The 19,605-nt window shown below is 67.6% G+C and overlaps 1 protein-coding gene across 3 annotated transcripts in view; it reads right to left on the bottom strand.

The window, feature by feature from the left end:
* Positions 1-1,766: 1,766 nt before the first annotated feature.
* Positions 1,767-19,605, bottom strand: part of TNK2 (tyrosine kinase non receptor 2) — a 59,251-nt gene continuing 41,412 nt past the window's right edge. Inside the window, exons 10-16 of one of the 3 annotated variants that reach the window (XM_077826090.1) lie at positions 14,528-14,722; positions 10,910-11,001; positions 9,829-9,873; positions 5,881-7,193; positions 3,313-3,408; positions 2,668-2,795; positions 1,864-1,985 (exon numbers count right to left, since the gene is read on the bottom strand). In XM_077826090.1, the coding sequence (XP_077682216.1) occupies positions 1,979-1,985; positions 2,668-2,795; positions 3,313-3,408; positions 5,881-7,193; positions 9,829-9,873; positions 10,910-11,001; positions 14,528-14,722 (1,876 nt within the window). In that variant the 3' untranslated portion in view covers positions 1,864-1,978. Of the gene's footprint in view, positions 1,986-2,667; positions 2,796-3,312; positions 3,409-5,880; positions 7,194-9,828; positions 9,874-10,909; positions 11,002-14,527; positions 14,723-19,605 lie in introns of all 3 variants that reach the window. The other 2 variants (XM_077826089.1, XM_077826088.1) reach the window with 2 other exon arrangements.

The raw sequence follows: 19,605 nt of genomic DNA, 5'->3' as shown, positions 1-19,605 counted from the left end.
GTTCTCCACCCTCCGCCCACCCCCACTCTCCCCCCCATTCACTGGGGCCCGGGATCCAGCCAGGGCGTGGCACACAGCCTGGGGCCCAGCAGATCAGGGGTGAGAGTACTGGGGGGTGGGGGTGGGTTTAAGGGCACAGGCGGAGGATTTCTATAGTCCACCAACCATGGCCCATAACACGCTTCACAGACATGGATGAGCTGGGACACACCCGTACCCTCATTGCATGCTGGAGAAGGGGAAACTGAGGCCCAATGAGCAGCTGGGACCTGCCCAAGGCCACCCAGCAGGTCAGAGACAGAATGAGGACCAGAACCCAGGTGTCCAGGACCCTGCTCTGCTCACTAGAGCAGCCCATTTGTTTAGCGGAGGGTGTGTGTGTACCTGATGAGCCCAATTCAAGGGCATTAAAGGGGCAGCAGCAGGCGATGGTGGGCGACCCTCAGCCGGGGCCCTTTGCTGTGCGTGTCAAAGAGAGTCTCAAACTCTGTCCAGGCCGGGGCCACGTGCTCCCCGTGCAGCTCCCCTGCACTCTAGCTGTGGGGGGGCAGGGGCAGGGCTGCCAGGGCAGACCCCTTCTGCAGGGAATGGTGGGCGGCCACAGCAACGGCCCCAGGTGCAAGCAGCCCTCCGACTCACCTGGACTAGCTTCCTCCGCAAGGAAAGGGCATCCCAATGCCCATGGTCACTGCCCCCATTTCTGTGTCAATGGGCCCAGCCCCCCGCCCATGGACATCGCCTCATCCCTGTGTCCTTTGGCACTGTCCCCGACGATACCCGAGGGCATTGCCCCAGCCCTCTGGCCCTTAGTGTCCACGGGTGCTGGCCCCATTCGTGTCTGTGGGCCTGCCCCATCTCTTTGCCTCCCAGATAGGGCCCATGGGCACTGCCTCCAATCCCTCTGCCCCCTGATCCTTGCACATGCAGCCACTCTCCCCACCTCTCAGGCAGTGCCAGTGGGCTCTTCTCCCCCCCGCGTGCCTCCCCTTTGGGTCACTGGGCACTGTCCCATCGGTGTGATGGACGAGGCCACTAATATGGGGCAGAAACGAAGCAGCCTTGGGGAGGAATCGGGTGGGGGCACAAAGTACTCACCCTGGGGCTGATGCGGGGGTGGCTTTGGCCCCACAGTGAGCTCTGTGCCCTAGGGCACCAGGCCTGGGCTGGGCTCTCTCCCCACGCTCCTCCCCTAGGTTGGGCAGAGGCATGGCTGGTGCTTGATGAGCCAGTGTCTGCCCTCGCCCAGCCCTGCCAATGGAGTGAGCCCAGGCTCCCCGCCTGCTCTGCCAGTCAGTCCAGGGCTAGGTGGCACCAGGCTGAATGCTGACCCCCTGCCATGGAAGGGCCGCAGGGGCTGGTCTGCCCTTCTCCTCTGGGCCCGTGGGCCTGCTGCAGGGCTGGTCAGCGGGACGTTGGCCCTCGCCCGCTGCAGGGTGCCCTCTGGGCCTGGCTTCTGGCACTGCAGACCCCGGGAAGCATGCAAGGCTGAAAGGGGCCTGTGGGTGATGGCTCGTCCCTTTTGTGCCAGGCCTGGGGCTGCATGGAGCTCGGGAGAGAAGAGCCAGGTCCAAGGGGGGCAGGATCTGTGCTGAGTGCTGCTCTCTTGCTCTGCGCTCCCTGGCACCGGAGCCGGGGGCAGGGGAGGCCGCTCCTGAGCCCCTTCGCTAGCCAAGGCCCAGGGGCAGGCAGGGCGCAGCACACAGCTGGGGGGCACCGGGTTCCTCTCCAATAGAATATTTATATATATATTAAAATTACATTTCTCTTTACAAAACAATTCCCCAGCGAGCTCCTGGGTGACCTCCAGCGGGATCCTGGGGGCTGCCCCTCGCCAGTCCTGAGCCCCTGGTCAGGCTCTCAGCCCTGCTCCTGGCTCTCCAGCCACACTCTGGCCGGCTCAGTCCAATGTGGGGGGAAGGCACCGCAGAGGTGGCAGGTGCCCGCTCCAGGTCTGACTCAGCTTCCCGGCCTGCTGCCGTCACCGCCTGCAGGACAAGGGGAGCAGGTGAGCTGGGGGCCCAATCCTGAGACACAGCGGGCCCTCTGTGCTCACAGGGGTGCCCCACAGGATCAGGCCCTCTGCAGCTGGGCCCTGCTCTCTGGGTCTGAGCCCCACCGGCTGCCTGGCCAGTCCCTCCCTGGGCTGGAATGTGCCCTTCCTCCCCACAACCATGCTGGGCAGCAGGCTCTGCTCCGGGCCACCCAGTCCCGCCTGCACGGGCAGCCGCGCTGTCATCAGCTGGAGCATGTGCTGGGGGCCCCACACAGCTCCCAGGGAGGGGCTCCCGCAGGCCGCAGGGGCAGAGCCTGGCCCTGAGCCCCTGCTCCTCCCCTGCTGGGCCCCACCCCCTGGGGAAACACAGCTGTGTCCGTTCCCCCGTCTCTCCAGCCCAGCTCTGCCCGCACCCTGCCAGGGACGGGGGCTGGGCTCCGTGGCCAATTCCGAGAGTGGCGTCCATCCTGCTGGGCGACAGCTGCAACTCCTTTGGCAGAGGTCACCAAGCAGCCACGGGATGGAGCCTGGCCGGCCCGGGCAGGCCACAGCTCCTGTGGTGCCCCCGGAGGGGCCCAGCTGTCGGGTTACAAAAGGGGCATCCCCGAGAGCTCGTGCTGAGGCTGTGAACCCCTGGGGTTCGCCACGCCAGCGCAGGGGTGGGGCTGGCCTACTTCTGCCTGGCGGCGCTGGCGGGGTCCAGCAGGTGGCAGCTGGCCTGCTCCAGGTTCCAGTCGAACATCTCCAGAACCCTGTAGCACTCCCCCCTGGTCTTCAGGCCCAGGCAGAAAAGCTGCTCCACCTGCAAACCACAGGGCACAGAGGGTGAGTGGGGGACGCCCCGGGCAGCGGGAGGGGTAGGGACGCTGTCCACGCAGAATCCTGACGTTCCCCAGGAGCTGGGCCAGCCTGGCCCATGCGTAGAGTTGGGGGGGGGCTCCCCTGTGCTTCTTCATCCCCGCATGGCGGGTCTGATAGGCAGACACGGTGCCGGCGGTGGCAGGGGGCTGTGCTGACTGTACCCAGGTCGGACGGGAGGGGCATGACCTGGGCGCACGTGCCCAGCTCTGCTCCTGGGCCCTCCGGCATCGAGCGTCAACCAGTGTACGAACAGCACCCCTCTGCCCCGCCCCCCACCCCCCCACCCCCGGTGGGATCAGGCCACCCCCAGCGGGGGTGCTCCAGGCTTGGTGCCGTCACACAGGGCTCAGGTCCTGCTGCCCATCCAAAAACCACGGCCCGTCCCTGCAGGCACTGCACTGCTCCGGACACGGCCTGCGGGGTGGGGGTCCCAGAGCCGCCCGGCCCCTGCCCCGTACCTTCAGATACTGGATGGCCCGCTGGACGCTCCAGCCGTGGTTCTGCAGGGCGGCCTGGCACTCCTCGGTGGTCACGCCGTGCACCATCTCTTGCACCTGTGGACACAGCCCGTGAGCGCTCGGTCCGGACAGGCTGGCACTGCCGGGGGCTGGGAGGGAGCCGAGGGCTCGCAGCCTGTTGAGTCGGGGGGAGCTGGGAGCTCTGCCCGGCCCCACTGAAGAGCCTGAGAGCAGCACGCCGAGGGCAGGGTGGGGGCAGGACTCCGGCCGTGGGTGGGTGGGCAGGCTGTCCTTGGGCAGCTCATCCCCCTCTGCACAGGCTCCTGGGGCAGCACGGGGCCCAGGGCTCTGGTGGCACTGACTGGGAGGGCTGGTTTCATATGGCCAGGGCAGGGACGCACCTGGAGCAGCCGCCTCTGGGCTCCCCAGACGTTTCAGCAGCAGCCAAAGGCTACGTTACGGGCGTCAGTAAGGATGCTGGGGGAAATCAACCAGCGCAATCTGTATAGGTGGGTACAGCTGAGGTGCCCATCCTCGTGGCGCCTGGGCCCCAGCAGCAATGGCAACGCAGATCGGCGACATGGAGCTCACCCAGTCTCCAACCGTTTGGGACCATCAGCCACCCTCACGCCCCCGCTGGGCAGCAGCTTCACCTCAGCCCCACTTACAGATGAGGAAACTGAGGCACACAGGGGCGGGAGAGACAGTGACTTGGCCAGGGTGACAGTCTCAGTGTCAGGAAGAGAACCCAGGAGTCCTGCGCCCCGCCCACCTGCAATGGCTGCGGGATGCCCAGGCTGGGTCAGCGGGGAATGGCTGCCCTCTTTGTAGCAGAACGTCCCCCGCAGCCTGTGGCTCCCCCCAAGACCTCCCCAGGCCCCACTGGGCAGGCTGCTCTGTGGGCCCCAGCAGCGAGAGGCTGCAATCTCATGCTGGAACAGCAGGTGGCCCCCCAGGCCTTCAAGGGCAAGGACAGGGCCCCGCTCCAGACAGACCCTGCAGCACTCGCTAGAGACAGGGCCTGGCCTTGGGGCTCCACCAGGGGAAAGGGGGTCACCCCCCCCAACCCACGAGCCGCAGGGGTTGGGGAGGGAAGCGTCCGAGTCGTCCCACCCCTGGCCCCGGCGGTCTGCTCCCCAACATGCCGTCCGGCGCTGGTGCAGATCTCCTGCTCTCCGGCCCAAACGGCTGCTGACCACGGACAGCTCCCGGCTCCGTATCTCCGAGGCACAAACAGGAAAACGAGGTGCAGAGAGCGGGAGACACGGCCCCTCGGGCCGCCAGCGGAACCCAGGTGTCCTGGCTGCCAGGCCCTCCAGCCAGCTCATCCAAGCCCAGCCAGGTCCCAGCCTGTCCGTCCCCCGTCCCCTCCTGGGCAGGGATCTCCAGCTGCAGGGGCGTCTGGGTCAGGGGGACGGCTCCAGCCCGGCTTGTCACTCTCACGCCCTGCCCCCCCGCAGGGGTTACTGGTGCCCTGCCCTAGGATGGGCTCAGGGGGCGGCTGGATCCGCGGGCGCGATGCGCCTGGCTGCTGCGGGGCCAGCAGCAACAAGCTGTGCTCAGGAGGGACCGAGCTGTGTAGCCCGATCAGCTCCAGGGCGCAGAGCCCAGCACAGGGTCTGGGGGCACTTCAGCCAGGGCGGTGCCCAAACCTGCCAGGGGAGACACAAGTGACGCAGGCTGGGTAGTCCTGCCCTGAGCAGGCAGAGGGCAGAGCGGGAGCGCCCTCTCTTTCGGGGCTCCCAGCAGCACGTCACACCAGCCGTTCCCAGGCAGGGTGGCCTCCCCCTGCCCCGGGTGCTACTTTCCAGTGACTGCACTTCGCTGGGCAGAGGCAGCCGTGCAGCCCGCCCTGGCACTGGGGGGCAGCCAGCCAGAGCTGAGCCCACTGGTGCCCTTCATGTGACTGTCAGGCCTGGCGTGCCGCGGTCAGTGTCTGCCCCACCAGTACCTGAGGGGCAGGGGCACATGGGGTGGAATCACGCAGGTCCAACCGAGCAGGATCAGCCCCAGAGAGTTCACTGCCTGGGCACTGGAGCGGGGCAGGCTGGCTCTGACATTAGCCATGGCGAAAGGGGCTGGAGCCTGGATCCCACTGAGTGGGTAGGGCACAGGCATCGCACCCCACGCTGCCCCACAGTCGGGCACCCACCTGGTGCGCGCCTGCTACGTGGAAACTGCGCAGGGTTCCCCCCTCTGAGGGGCTCGGCCCGTTCGCACCCAATTCATTTGCCTGCCCCCTCTGGGAAAGGGGCCTGGGGAGAGTGGGGAAACTGAGGCACGGCAAAGGGGTAGGATGTGCCCCAGGTGAGGCAACGAATCTGTGGCACAGCCCTGCTCTCCCAGGCTGAGCAGAGTCAGCTTCCCGCACTGGCCCCTGGGCTCTCCCCCTGCTGCGAACTCTGCGGGGCAGGGACGGCCTCGTCCCACACCAGAGCTGGTGCAGCGCTGCAGCTGTTCCCCCCGCGGCCAGGGGCAAGGCCCTGCCGTCGCTCGCAGGCTGGGCCCTGAGCTGGCCCCACCCCACACTGGCCCCCTTCGCCAATCGCCCCGGGAGGAGCCACTCACCAGCTGCACTTTCTCGGCGGCCCGGCAGCCGTCGCTGCTGTCGTAGACGATGGTCTGGACGCTGCAGGAGGCCCTGAGCGCCCCCCGGGGGCCGGGGTTGCTGTTGTTGGCCGAGCAGTTGGACTGCTGCACCCTGGGCCGGACGGCGGCGGTGCTGACCACGCGGGGCGCCGGCTCCGCAGGGCTCTGGGCTTCCTTGAAGAACTTCTCGTACTTGTCCAGGTAGGCTGGGCGCTCGGGCAGCAGGTAGTAGTGGGTGTTGCTCACCTTCCGGCCGTCCTTGACAATGGGCAGGATGCAGGGGCCCCTGGCGCTGTCCTTGTCCTGCGCCAGGATGACCTTGGGCGTGGCGTACTTGGGGTCCGAGGCGAAGCTCTGCGTGGTGGGCATGGCCTTGCCCGGGGAGGTGGAGAGGCAGGCGGCCAGGGCCAAGGGGGAGCAGAGGCTGGCCCTTTGCTGCGGGGAGCCCACCTGCAGCGCCATGGGGCTGGGAGTCCTGGAGGTGGGCTGGGACAAGGGGTCGCGGGGCGGGATCTGGGGCGGCCGGTCTTCCTCACCCCCCGAGGCCGGGGACAGCTCCCCCGACCAGCACCCGGGCTCGTTCCTCCGCAGGGGCCGGGGCGGGATGGGCACGCGGGGCGGGATCTGCGGCTTGTCCTCGCCGGGGCCCTGGGGCACGTGCAGCCGCTTCATGCACTCCTGCTGCAGCTCCTGGAAGATCTCGGTAGTCTGCGCCAGGCTCGGCTGCTTGGCCCCGTGGGGCGGCAGGAAGAGGTTGTCCTCCAGCGGCGCCGAGCCCCACTCCCCCGCCGCCTTCTCGTCCTCGGCCCAGGCCGGCCGCCCCGCCAGCCCCTCCACGCTGTTTATGGAGCACACCTCGAAGTCGGTCTCGTCCTGGGCCACGTCGTCGTAGGCCGGCGGCGGGGGCAGGGGCCGTGCGTCCCAGTCCACCACAGGGGTGGGGTGGAGGGGCCGGGGCAGTGCCTGTGTGGGGCTCTGGGGGGGCGTCTTGTCCAGCAGGGAGAAAGCCTCCATGGCCAGCCTGGCGAGGGAGGGGGCGCCCAGCTCCCCGACTGGCGAGGGGGTGGTGGGGGAAGGCTCGTCCCCAAAGTCGATCAGTGGTGCCTCGCCACAGTAGGTGACCCCGCCCTTGGCCCGGCTCGGCTGCCGCTCGCCCACCTTGGTGCCCGACACCCAGGCCGAAGGCTTCACCAGCTTCAGCCCCTTTGGGGGGCCCGGCTTCCTCAGGCACAGCCGCTTGAGGCCCGTGGAGAGGGAGTCGTCCTCCCCACTGACGGGGTCGTAGGAGGGCTCTGGAACAGAGGGAGGGGGAGATCTCAGCACCGCAGGACGCCCATGGGCCAGGCACTGATGGGGTGACCTCCGCACCTGGCCAGCATGGGAACAGGCCCTGCTGAGGGCCCCTTCTCCAGGCAGTGCTGCGCCCGGCCCGGAGCCCTGGTGGGAACTCTGTGCCCCTCCCCATCTGGATCCACATTGCGGGAGGAGGAGACGGTGCTGCTCCCGCCGTGGGGCTTTCGGGGCAACTGCAGGGCAGTTTAGCATGTGCCTGAGAAGGGATGATAGTCCCGACCCACAGGCCCTGGCCATCCCAGCCGTGGGCTCCCCAAACCCAACTCCACCAGCGCCCCTCAGTCCTGACCCGTAGCTACCTGCTAGCCCAGCCCTAGGCTCCCCACCCCTAGCTCTGCTGATGCCCCTCACTCCCGACCCGCAGCCCCCTGCTAGCCGAGCCCTGGGCCCCTCCTGAGCACAGGCTTAGAATCACAGAATCATAGAAGACTAGGGTCGGAAGGGACCTCAGGAGTTATCTAGTCCAACCCCTGCTCAGAGCAGGACCAATCCCCAACGAAGTCATCCCAGCCCGGGCTTTGTCAAGCCTGACCTTAAAAACCTCTACGGATGGAGATTCCACCACCTCCCTAGGGAACCCATTCCGGTGCTTCACCACCCTCCTAGTGAAACAGTGTTTCCTAATATCCAACGTCCCCCACTGCAACTTGAGACCATTACTCCTTGTTCTGTCATCTGCTGCCACTGAGAACAGTCTAGCTCCATCCTCTTTGGAACCCCCTTTCAGGTAGTTGAAAGCAGCTATCAAATCCCCCCTCATTCTTCTCTTCTGCAGACTAAACAATCCCAGTTCCCTCAGCCTCTCCTCATAAGTCACGTGTTCCAGTCCCCTAATCATTTTTGTTGCCCTTCGCTGGACTTGCTTCAATTTGTCCACATCCCTTCTGTAGTGGGAGGCCCAAAACTAATACTCCAGATGTGGCCTCACCAGTGCCGAATAGAGGGGAATAATCACTTCCCTCCATCTGCTGGCAATGCTCCAACTAATGCTCAATATGCCGTTAGCCTTCTTGGCAACAAGGGCACACTGCTGACTCATATCCAGCTTCTCGTCCACTGTAATCCCCAGGTCCTTTTCTGCAGAACTGCTGCCGAGCCAGTCGGTCCCTAGTCTGTAGCAGTGCATGGGATTCTTCCGTCCTAAGTGCAGCACTCTGCACTTGTCCTTGTTGAACCTCATCAGATTTCTTTTGGCCCAATCCTCCAATTTGTCTAAGTCAATCTGGACCCTATCCCTACCCTCCAGCGTATCTACCTCTCCCCGCAGCTTAGTGTCATCTGTGAACTTGCTGAGGGTGCAATCCATCCCATCATCCAGATCATTAATAAAGTTGTTGACCAAAACTGGCCCCAGGACTGACCCCTGGGGCACTCTGCTTGATACTGGCTGCCGGCTAGACATGGAGCCATTAATCACCACCCGGAGAGCCCGACAATCTAGCCAGCTTTCTCTCCACCTTACAGTCCAATACTGTAGGAGATGAATCAAAAGCTTTGCTAAAGTCAAGGAATAACACGTCCACTGCTTTCCCCATATCCACAGAGCCAGTTATCTCCTCATCGAAGGCAATCAGGTTGGTCGGGCATGACTTGCCCTCGGTGAATCCATGTTGACTGCTCCTGATCACCTTCCTCAGCACAGGCTTCCCGGATGATGGGCATGTGAAACTGACAAGCAGCCACTGGGGCTTAGGAAGGGAGGCCACCAAAATTCAGTGTTCACTCCTGACCCATGCAGGATCCGAACCCAGGACCACCATGTATTTGCCCTCTACCTTGCCCTCCTCAGTCTCTCTGTTTAAGCTTTTCCTGGACCAGGTATCCCTGAGCTTTGCCCTAGAGGTCTAGGTCTGGGGTCAGAGCTCGCTGCATACATCCAACGCCCCCTACCCCATGTACTGGGCTCTGCTCCCCAGGGGCACACTCCTGGAGGTGCCAGCTCTCACCGCAGCCCCTGCCCGCCTAGCGGCCTCCCGCCTGCTCTATCTGCCTCCAGCCCAGCCCAGAGGTTAGTACATGCAGCGGAGTCCAGGCCAGTGAGAGCCTGAGCCGGACCCTGACAGGGTGGGGGGGTTCGGAGTCGCCAGCGGGTGGGAAGCAGAGAGGGGCCTGAGTCACTGAGCCGAGGGCTGGTCCCACGGGGAGCCCGGGTGTGTGTGCCAGTCGGGTGTGTCTGGTGGTGGGAGAGGCCAGGGGAATCCACCAGCCTCTGCTGCAGCCGGCCAGCTCAGCCGAGAGACGAAGGACTGAATGGGGCAGGGAGCATGGACTCACCTCTGGCCCCTAGAGGGGAGCAGGGCTGGGACACTCCGAGCAGGGCCATGCGGGGAAGCTGGCACTGCCCGCGCTCACACAGGGCGTGTGCTCATCTGTGTCTGTGCGCGGGGCTGGCTGGCAACAGGGCTCTCCTTGTGCCCTGTGTGCCCGCACTGGCAGGCACCCCATTGGCACTGGCATCTCGGCGCAGGGAGCCAGCAGCTCCCCGGCCAGGAAGCGCCCCGCATGCCCCCGTACCTGGCAGAGAGGAGTGAGGAGAGAAGAGAGAGGACAGGAGCGGAGAACGGCCCAACTTACTCGAAAGGAGGATGGCCGGCTGTGGTGGCCGAGGCGGTGGCTTCCCTGCAGCAGAAGAGAGAGGCCCCAGAGGAGAGAGGAGGGGTTAGCTGGCAGAGCGCAGAGGCAGGGAAGCCAGAGGAAGCCGGGAGGCAGCTGGTTTAGTAATGGAGCAGGTAGCAGGCAGGACTGCCGGGGCCCAGGGAGCAGCAACACAGCTGGCCGGGGATCCGGCTGGAACAGCTAACGCCGGGTTTCTCCGACGTGGCCCCTGACTCTGGATGCCCCACTGGAGCCAGCTGGGCAGGAGCCCCCTCAGCTCAACCTGGGTCACTGGGAGCGGCGGGCATGGGGCACTGCAGGGAGTCAGGGCCAAGCGGTCTCCAGCTGGGCACCCAAACCTCAGGCAAATTTTCAAGGGTGCCCAAGCATTTGAAGCCCGTCACGGAACCGGCCCGACAGGCCAGGCCTGTGCCAGGGGCCTCCCTCCTGGGACCCTTAGGGCTTCAGCACCATCTGAACACAGCAGGGAAGGAGCGACCCGCTCCGGGCTGGCAGCTGAGCTCAGCAAAGCCGCTCGACAGTTTCGGACAGGAAGCAGAGGCCTGGGTCCTGCCGGAAGGGCAGGAGATCTGGGGCGGCAGAGCAGCGGGAGGAGCTCTGCCGCCGGCCAGGGCTCGGGGGCCGGGACTCGACCGGCTCCGCCAAGCGGCCACAATAGAGCCATGGAGACGGTTGAGCGCCGGGGAGAGCTTCCCTTGACAGAAGGGAGGAAGGTCTAAGGCCGGCAGGAGCAACACGCCCGCTTCGCTGGGCACGCTCGTCCCTGCACCCATGCTCTCCTCCCCCTGGCACCACGCGGCCTGGGAGCCCAGCCGGGGGCTCCTACTGCAGCTGCCCTAACCTAAGGGGCAGGAGCGGCCTGTGGAGTCTACAGGTCCCAGCAGGCAACAGTGCTGGGGACAGTAGGTGCCAGGGTCCCACAGAGCATTGCTTGCTGGGACTGGTAGTTAGAGGTCCAGGACCATTACGGGCCATGCGGCATGGGTTGCAGGCATGCCTGTCTGGGCAGTGCCCGCAGCAGGATGGCAGCGTGGCTTACTTTTCGCCCGGCCCGGGAGCTGGGTGGGTCTGGCTGCGTTCAGGTCCACGCCTAGCACATCGGGAGGGTCCATGGGGTTTCCCAGGTACAGCCTGAAGGGAGAGAACATGCAGGACGGTCAGCAGCACGCCCCGCACCAGGGGCTTACCACCCCGGTGCTGTGGGGAGCCCGGCCCTCGGGCACTCCTGGCACCCGGCCACATGACGCTACCCCTCTCAGGCAGGAGCCCAGTCCCATCCCCTCGGCTCAGGGCATGGTGGCTGAAAGGTGCAGCCCGTCTGCAGGGCCTCCCAGGGCGGGAGAACCACGTGGCGGGGCATGGGGGGCTACTTGGGTCTCCCCTGGGCTGGCCCCAGAAACCAGCACAGCCCGCTAACCCCTCCCGGCCGAGGAGCTCCCATTTTGCCACTCTTGCCCCTCCCAGGTACTGACTGTGGCTGGCCCTCAGCACGGCCAATCCCCAGCGGCTGGCAACCCCCACCCATGGGGCAGGGCCAGATTCTCACCCCTGGGTACAGGTGGGAGGCCGCTAAGGGATGTGGCCACGGTCAGACAGGGTGGTCAGTGGCAGAGCAGGGGATCGACGTGGGGTCCCCAGAATCGCAGCCTCTTGCCATAACCACAGGCCACCCGGCCTCTTCCCAGCCTTGGTGCATGTGTGCCCCAGGGGCCATACACTCAGCTCCCATGACAGCCGAGGTCTCCGCCGTCCAGACCCCACGGGCTGCGCCCCCTGGCGGCTCTGCGGGGCTGAGTTCCGAGGGGATTTCACACTCCCCTGGCCCCACTCAGACCATCTCCAGAGCCCCTCCCTCAGCTCCATCCTCATGGCCGGGACCCCAGGAGCAGCCAAGGGCCAGGGCACAGGGCAAGGCCGGGGCCAGTGCCCAGAGATGGCAGGGCTGGGTTCTCCCTGGGTGAGCCGTGCCAAGCAGGGTGTGGTGGGAAAGTGCCAGGCGAGTGAGAGGGAGGGATCCGGAGGCCTGGGCGTAGGTTCCCTCTCCCTGGGTACGTGTCAGCCTGGGTGCCACATCCCCATGCTCCGCACCTGGGCAGGGCAGTGCAGGGCTCCTGCTGGGCAGGGCCTGGGAAAGACTTGGGGGAGATGCAGAGGGTGATAAAGATAAGCAGCAGGGCGGGGAGCTTAGTGCCAGGGTGCAGCCAGGCAGGGGTTGGGTATGAGGCACCGGCAGAGCTGTTTACAGGGGCCCAGGGCTGGGCTAGCAGGGGCTGCGGGATGGGATTGTGGGGCACCGGTAGAGCTGGGGTTGGGGAGCCCAGGGCTGGGCCAGCAGGGGGCTGTGGGTCGGGATTGGGGAGCACCGGCAGAGCTGGGTATGGGGAGCCCAGGGCTGGGGTGGCACGTCGCTGCGGGTCAGGATTGGGGGGCACCAGCATAGCTGGGGGTGGGGAGCCCAGGGCTGGGCTAGCAGAGGGCTGTGGGTTGGGATTGGGGGGCACCGGCAGAGCTGTGTACAGGGGCCCAGGGCTGGACTAGCAGGGGCTGCGGGTCGGGAGTGGGGATCACCGGCAGAGCTGGGTGTGGGGAGCCCAGGGCTGGGGTGGTAGGTGGCTCCGGGTCGGGATTGGGGGGCACTGGCAGAGCTGTGTACAGGGGCCCAGGACTGGACTAGCAGGGGCTGCGGGTCGGGATTGGGGGGCACCGGGAGAGCTGGGGACGGGGAGCCCAGGGCTGGGGTGGCAGGGGGATGCGAGTCGGGATTGGGGGGCACCGGCAGAGCTGGGGACTGGGAGTCCCGGGCTGGGCTAGCAGGGGGCTGCGGGTCGGGATTGGGGGGCACCGGCAGAGCTGGGGACTGGGAGTCCCGGGCTGGGCTAGCAGGGGGCTGCGGGTCGGGATTGGGGGGCACCGGCAGAGCAGTGTACAGGGACACGTACCCAGCCCCAGCCATCACCACTTATTCCATGCCGGCCGTGAGCTGAGGTCAGGCGGCACGACCCAGCTCCCCAGGCACCACGTCCCCTCCGCCCTGCTCTCCGGGCCGCCCCCTGCCTGGTGGCCTCCCTGAGCCCGAGAGCCGGACGTGGGCTGGCCGGAATCCAGCTAGTGCGTCACGACCGCGGTGCAGCCTGTGCAGTGCGGGTGGTGCCAGCCTGGCGTGGACCCTGGGCACATCCTCGGTTTACGAGACCAGGCTGCCAGGCCCTGTGCCAGCTGGCCCAGCTTTTGCTGCACAGCCATACCCCAAAGGAGGGCTCCTGTCCACGCTACAACGTCCCAGGTCACAGACCACAACCGGATCCACCCGCCGCTGAGCCCCCCCCGAGGAATTCAAGCCAGTGTTAAGAATCCCAGCCGGGGCGGGGGCAGAGGCTGCTTTGTGGGGATTTGAACATAATTCTACAGCCACCCGCTGCTGCTCCAGGCCTCCGCGGGAGCCGGCTCGCTGAGCTGAGCCTTGTCACCAGTTTCTGCACCACCCCGCCCCACTGAAGTTATTGGCATTGTGCCTTGGTGGGAATGGGAACCAAGAGGCTATAACTCTCCTGGCACGACCCCTGGCATGTCGCAGACATCCAGAGAGCTGGACAAGCATGGGGGGGGGGAGTGGGAGGGGAACTGTACGTGCCTCTGACTTTAAACCCACTGTCCTGATTCCCCAAAAGAAGCTTATTTCTTAGAGCTCAACAGGATCTACAAAACAAGCCCAGTTTGACCCCCAGTAGTTGCATCGTTTCTCTGTGTCACACACGGGGATGTAGGGTTTTTTCATGGACACACAGAATTCCAAAATGGCAGAACCAAAACTGAGCAAACCTCTCCCCGGAGCCGAGAGCGAGTGTGGGCAACGTCACAGACTTGGTTTGGAAATCTGTGAGCAACCACGAAAGGGAGGTTTTAACAGAAGCTGGAACTAACATGTATGCTATAATCATGCACAACCAACAGGGAGAACTTCCCACCTCGCTGAAATGCAGCCACCTCTGGAGTGGAGCGAGGCAGCTGTTTAACAGCTCAGAGCAACACATGGCAGTTTAGGGCCCACTCCATTAGAAGGGAAAGGGGTTCCTCAAGGACAGGCCTCCCGCCGTGCTCACACAGCGCCATGACCCCAAACTCTCAGGCAAAGGGCCCAGGGGAGCCAGGAGAGGTCTGGACACTCACCTGGCTGATAGCGCCCGATGGGGCACAGCAGCCGGTAGGGTCAGGGATCCGCGCCTCCTGCTGAATTGCCAGCTCCTGCTGCCCCCTGCCCGAGGGCTGGCATGCCCGGGCCCCTCCCAAAGCCCCAGCAGGGGCTGGGGGAGATCAGCCATGCACGTTAGTACGAAGAGAGGGGGAGGAAGTTAGACGCCACCAGCTATGCGGCCCCCATGCGGCACGATTCCTGGCATGTCCCCCTGGTGCCCAGGCTTGCTGCGGGCTCCTCAGCAGATTGTGCCTCTTCTGGGGGGCAGGGAGGGAAGGGTCGTGGACAGGGTGGACTGGCCTGAAGCCAGAGCAAACCAAACAGCCACACGGGCCCCCCACGTCCCCTCAGGCTCCATGCCCACAGAGGGCAGGCGACTCGTGCCCCCCACCCGTCCCTGCACCCGGGGCCACGGGGAGTGGAGGAAAGGCAGAGGGAAGCAGAGCAGACGGACGTGGTTCTTACTCATCGATCTTATCGGGGAAGCCCCAGCAGTGCTGGGAGTTGGTGTCTCCATGGCCAGTGTGGATGAAGCTGTTTTTTAGCGGCTGGCTGATGTCGTGGGCCGACAGCCCTGCCACGGAGGTCACTGTGTTTCGGGGGAACTGCCCCACTTTAAGGGTCCTCTTATTCTGACCCCGCCACCAATAATTCTCAGCCCTAAGGAACAAAAAGGCCCTCGTTACTGACACGAGAAAGCGTCCAGCCATGGCCAGCGCTGCCAAGAGAGACTCGGGCACTGGAAAGGTGAGCACCGCAGGGCCCTGCCGGGACGCACAGCCCTCCTGGCGCCGGCCAGGCTTGTCCCTGCTTTGCACACAGGGCTAAGTGACTCACCCAAGCTCACCCGGCCAGTCAGTAGCAGAATCCGGAACAGAACCCAGGAGTCCTGAGTCCCAGGTCCCAGCTTGGACCAACTTGCCCTGCTCCCCCCACGAGAGCCAGGAGCAGAACCCAGGCGTCCTGGTGCCCAGTCTGACACGCCCTCTCTGGCCCTGGACTCCATGGGATCACTTGAGGGCAAGGAGAGCTGTGCACAGGCCAGCCAGAGGTGCGCAGGTGGGGGCGTGTAATGCCGACGGGCAGGATCTGCCCTGCCCTGCCCCTCAGGCTGTCACCAGCCTAGCGGAATCATTGTACCCATTAGTGAAATGCAGCCACCTCTGGGGTGGAAGGTGGCAGCTGCTCAGCACGGCACAGCAACACTACACTGCAGGGCAGTGAAACAACAGAGGGATTTTGGGGAGCCGTGTGCCAACGCCCCAGGTGGGGTTTGGCCAGGACACTGGGCTGACGCCCAAGTGCCCCACAAATTGCTGCGGGATGGTCAATGGCCACTGCTGGTTGGGACCTCAGATTCCAATCGAATCTGACAGAGGAACAAGCAGCAGCCCTAGGACCACACTGGGGCGCTGACTCTGAGGGGAGAATGCCCCCACTGAACTGCCCCCACAGCACCCCCCGCCGACCCTCCGCCGCTCCCCGCAGCGCAGGGCCCCCGCCGACCCTCCGCCGCTCCCCACAGCGCAGCACGCCCTGCCAACCCTCCCCCACTCCCCACAGGACAGCACCCCCCGCCGACCCTCCGCCGCTCCCCACAGCGCAGCGCCCCCAACGACCCTCCACTGCTCCCCACAGCGCAGCGCCCCCCACCGACCCTCCGCCGCTCCCCGCAGCGCAGCTCCCCCACCGACCCTCCACCACTCCCCACCGCTCCCCGCAGCGCCCCACCAACCCTCCGCTGCTCCCCGCAGCACAGCTCCCCGCAGCGCCCCCAACGACCCTCCACTGCTACCCACCGCTCCCCGCAGCGCCAACGACCCTCCACCGCTCCCCGCAGCGCAGCGCCCCCCACCGACCCTCCGCCGCTCCCCGCAGCGCAGCACCCCCCGCCGACCCTCCGCCGCTCCCCACAGCGCAGCACGCCCTGCCGACCCTCCACCGCTCCCCACAGCACAGCGCCCCCAACGACCCTCCGCCGCTCCCCGCAGCGCCCCCAACGACCCTCCGCCGCTCCCCACAGCGCAGCACGCCCTGCCGACCCTCCACCGCTCCCCACAGGACAGCGCCCCCAACGACCCTCCACTGCTCCCCACAGCGCAGGGCCCCCGCCGACCCTCCACCGCTCCCCGCAGCGCCCCCAACGACCCTCCGCCGCTCCCCGCAGCACAGCGCCCCCGCCGACCCTCCACCGCTCCCCACAGCGCAGGGCCCCCGCCGACCCTCCGCCGCTCCCCACAGCGCAGCACGCCCTGCCAACCCTCCCCCGCTCCCCACAGGACAGCGCCCCCAACGACCCTCCACTGCTCCCCACAGCGCAGGGCCCCCGCCGACCCTCCACCGCTCCCCGCAGCGCCCCCAACGACCCTCCGCCGCTCCCCGCAGCACAGCGCCCCCGCCGACCCTCCACCGCTCCCCACAGCGCAGGGCCCCCGCCGACCCTCCGCCGCTCCCCACAGCGCAGCACGCCCTGCCAACCCTCCCCCGCTCCCCACAGGACAGCGCCCCCAACGACCCTCCACTGCTCCCCACAGCGCAGCGCCCCCCACCGACCCTCCGCCGCTCCCCGCAGCGCAGCTCCCCCACCGACCCTCCACCACTCCCCACCGCTCCCCGCAGCGCCCCCCACGACCCTCCGCCGCTCCCCACAGCACAGCGCCCCACCAACCCTCCGCTGCTCCCCGCAGCACAGCTCCCCGCAGCGCCCCCAACGACCCTCCACTGCTCCTCACCGCTCCCCGCAGCGCCAACGACCCTCCACCGCTCCCCGCAGCGCAGCGCCCCCCACCGACCCTCCGCCGCTCCCCGCAGCGCAGCACCCCCGCCGACCCTCCACCACTCCCCACCGCTCCCCGCAGTGCCAACGACCCTCCACCGCTCCCCGCAGCGCAGCGCCCCCCACCGACCCTCCGCCGCTCCCCGCAGCGCAGCGCCCCCCACCGACCCTCCGCCGCTCCCCGCAGCGCAGCGCCCCCGCCGACCCTCCGCCGCTCCCCACAGCGCAGGGCCCCCGCCGACCCTCCGCCGCTCCCCACAGCGCAGGGCCCCCGCCGACCCTCCGCCGCTCCCCACAACACAGCGCCCCCAACGACCCTCCACCGCTTCCCACAGCGCAGGGCCCCCCACCGACCCTCCGCCGCTCCCCACAGCGCAGGGCCCCCGCCGACCCTCCACCACTCCCCACCGCTCCCCGCAGCGCCCCACCAACCCTCCGCTGCTCCCCGCAGCACAGCTCCCCGCAGCGCCCCCAACGACCCTCCACCGCTACCCACCGCTCCCCGCAGCGCCCCCAACGAACCTCCGCCGCTCCCCACAGCACAGCGCCCCACCAACCCTCCGCCGCTCCCCACAGCGCAGCACCCCCCGCCGACCCTCCGCCGCTCCCCACAGCACAGCGCCCCCAACGACCCTCCACCGCTCCCCGCAGCACAGCGCCCCCCACCGACCCTCCGCCGCTCCCCACAGCACAGCACCCCCACGACCCTCCACCGCTCCCCACAGCACAGCGCCCCCCACCGACCCTCCGCCGCTCCCCACAGCGCAGGGCCCCCGCCGACCCTCCACCGCTCCCCACCGCTCCCTGCAGCGCCCCCAACGACCCTCCGCCGCTCCCCGCAGCACAGCGCCCCCGCCGACCCTCCACCGCTCCCCACAGCGCAGGGCCCCCGCCGACCCTCCACCACTCCCCACAGCGCAGCACGCCCTGCCAACCCTCCCCCGCTCCCCACAGGACAGCGCCCCCAACGACCCTCCACTGCTCCCCACAGCGCAGGGCCCCCGCCGACCCTCCGCCGCTCCCCACAGCACAGCGCCCCCGCCGACCCTCCACCGCTCCCCACAGCACAGCGCCCCCCACCGACCCTCCGCCGCTCCCCACAGCGCAGGGCCCCCGCCGACCCTCCACCGCTCCCCACAGCACAGCGCCCCCCACCGACCCTCCGCCGCTCCCCACAGCGCAGCGCCCCGAACGACCCTCCACTGCTCCCCACAGTGCCCCCAACGACCCTCCGCCGCTCCCCGCCGCTCCCCCTGCTCCCCACAGCGCAGCACCCCTACTGAGTCCCCACTACTCCCTGCTGACCCCCCGTCCCCCCAGCGTAATGCCCCAGCCAACCCCACACCGCTCCCTGCAGCGCCCCCCGCTGACCTCCACACAGCACCCCCTACTGAACCCCCCCGCTCCCTGCAGCGCCCTGCCCCGCTGACCTCCACACAGCACCCCCTACCGAACACCCCCGCTCCCTGCAACGCCCCGCCCCCCGCTGACCTCCACACAGCACCCCCTACTGAACCCCCCCCCGCTCCCTGTAGCGCCCCGCCCCCCGCTGACCTCCACACAGCACCCCCTACTGAACCCCCCCCGCTCCCTGCAGTGCCCCGCCCCCCGCTGACCTCCACACAGCACCCCCTACTGAACCCCCCCACCCCCTGCAGCGCCCCGGCCCCCGCTGACCTCCACACAGCACCCCCTACTGAACCCCCCCCGCTCCCTGCAGCGCCCCGCCCCCCGCTGACCTCCACACAGCACCCCCTACTGAACCCCCCCCGCTCCCTGCAACGCCCCGCCCCCCGCTGACCTCCACACAGCACCCCCTACTGAACCCCCCCCGCTCCCTGCAGCGCCCCGCCCCCCGCTGACCTCCACACAGCACCCCCTACTGAACCCCCCCGCCCCCTGCAGCGCCCCGCCCCCCGCCCCACAGCGAGGACTGGAGCCAGCCGTGCAGAGCGCCCCCGTCTGAGCCCCAGCCCTGGCAGCGCAGCATCCCGAGCATCACGCTGGGGCCAGTTCCCGCAGCGCAATTCCCCCGTAGTGCCAGGAGGGGGTGCCGGGCTCAGCACCCCCCAGTGGAGTGCGCCCCCCCAACTGGCCCACCAACATCACCCCGTCCTCAGCAGCAGCCCCACAAGCCTCCGGAGGGGAGTCACGGGGGGAGGACACAGAGCCCCTTGTAAAGCTTTCCAGGGGGGGGGCAGGGGTATTGTCAATGACAGGGACTGAAGCACCCCCCCACCCCCGCAGATCCCTGGGTCCCTCCCCCGGCTGCTGAGGGAGGGGGCGCCGGGATCCCCGCCCAGGCTGAGCCTTGGCGTTTCCTGGAACTACCTGTGACTCACGGCAGGCCCGACTCAGCCCTTTTCCTGTTTACCTCTGAGCCCGCGGCTGGTGGCCCTGCCTGCCGGCCCAGCCCTGGCTCCGCTCCGGGGCCCAGGATATTACTCAGCGCCGGGACCCCTGAGCAAGCTGCTGGCACCGGCGCCTCCTCCCTCGCCTGGGGGGGCTGCTCCCCGCCACGGCAGCCGTCTGCCAGGCCCCCATGGCTCTCCCCGCTCCTTCTCCCCCTCCATCACCCCAGCCACCTCTGCTCCCCGAGGGGCCAGTGCCCTGTGGCCAGGAGCCCACCCCTCTGCTCTGACACCCCCCGCTGGGCCCGTCTAGTGTCCCCCAGCCGGGACGCTGGGCCCAGCCCCGAGGGTGCGAAGTTCGCAGCCCTTCATGTTTAATGCTGGGGAGACAGGGGGGCCTGCACGCTGGCCCAAGC

This window comes from Eretmochelys imbricata, chromosome 9 (genome assembly GCF_965152235.1).
Source record: "Eretmochelys imbricata isolate rEreImb1 chromosome 9, rEreImb1.hap1, whole genome shotgun sequence".
Classification (NCBI taxonomy): Eukaryota; Metazoa; Chordata; order Testudines; family Cheloniidae; genus Eretmochelys; species Eretmochelys imbricata.
The sequence above is the reverse complement of the archived record's forward strand: the minus strand, read 5'-3'. Positions and strand labels throughout refer to the sequence as shown.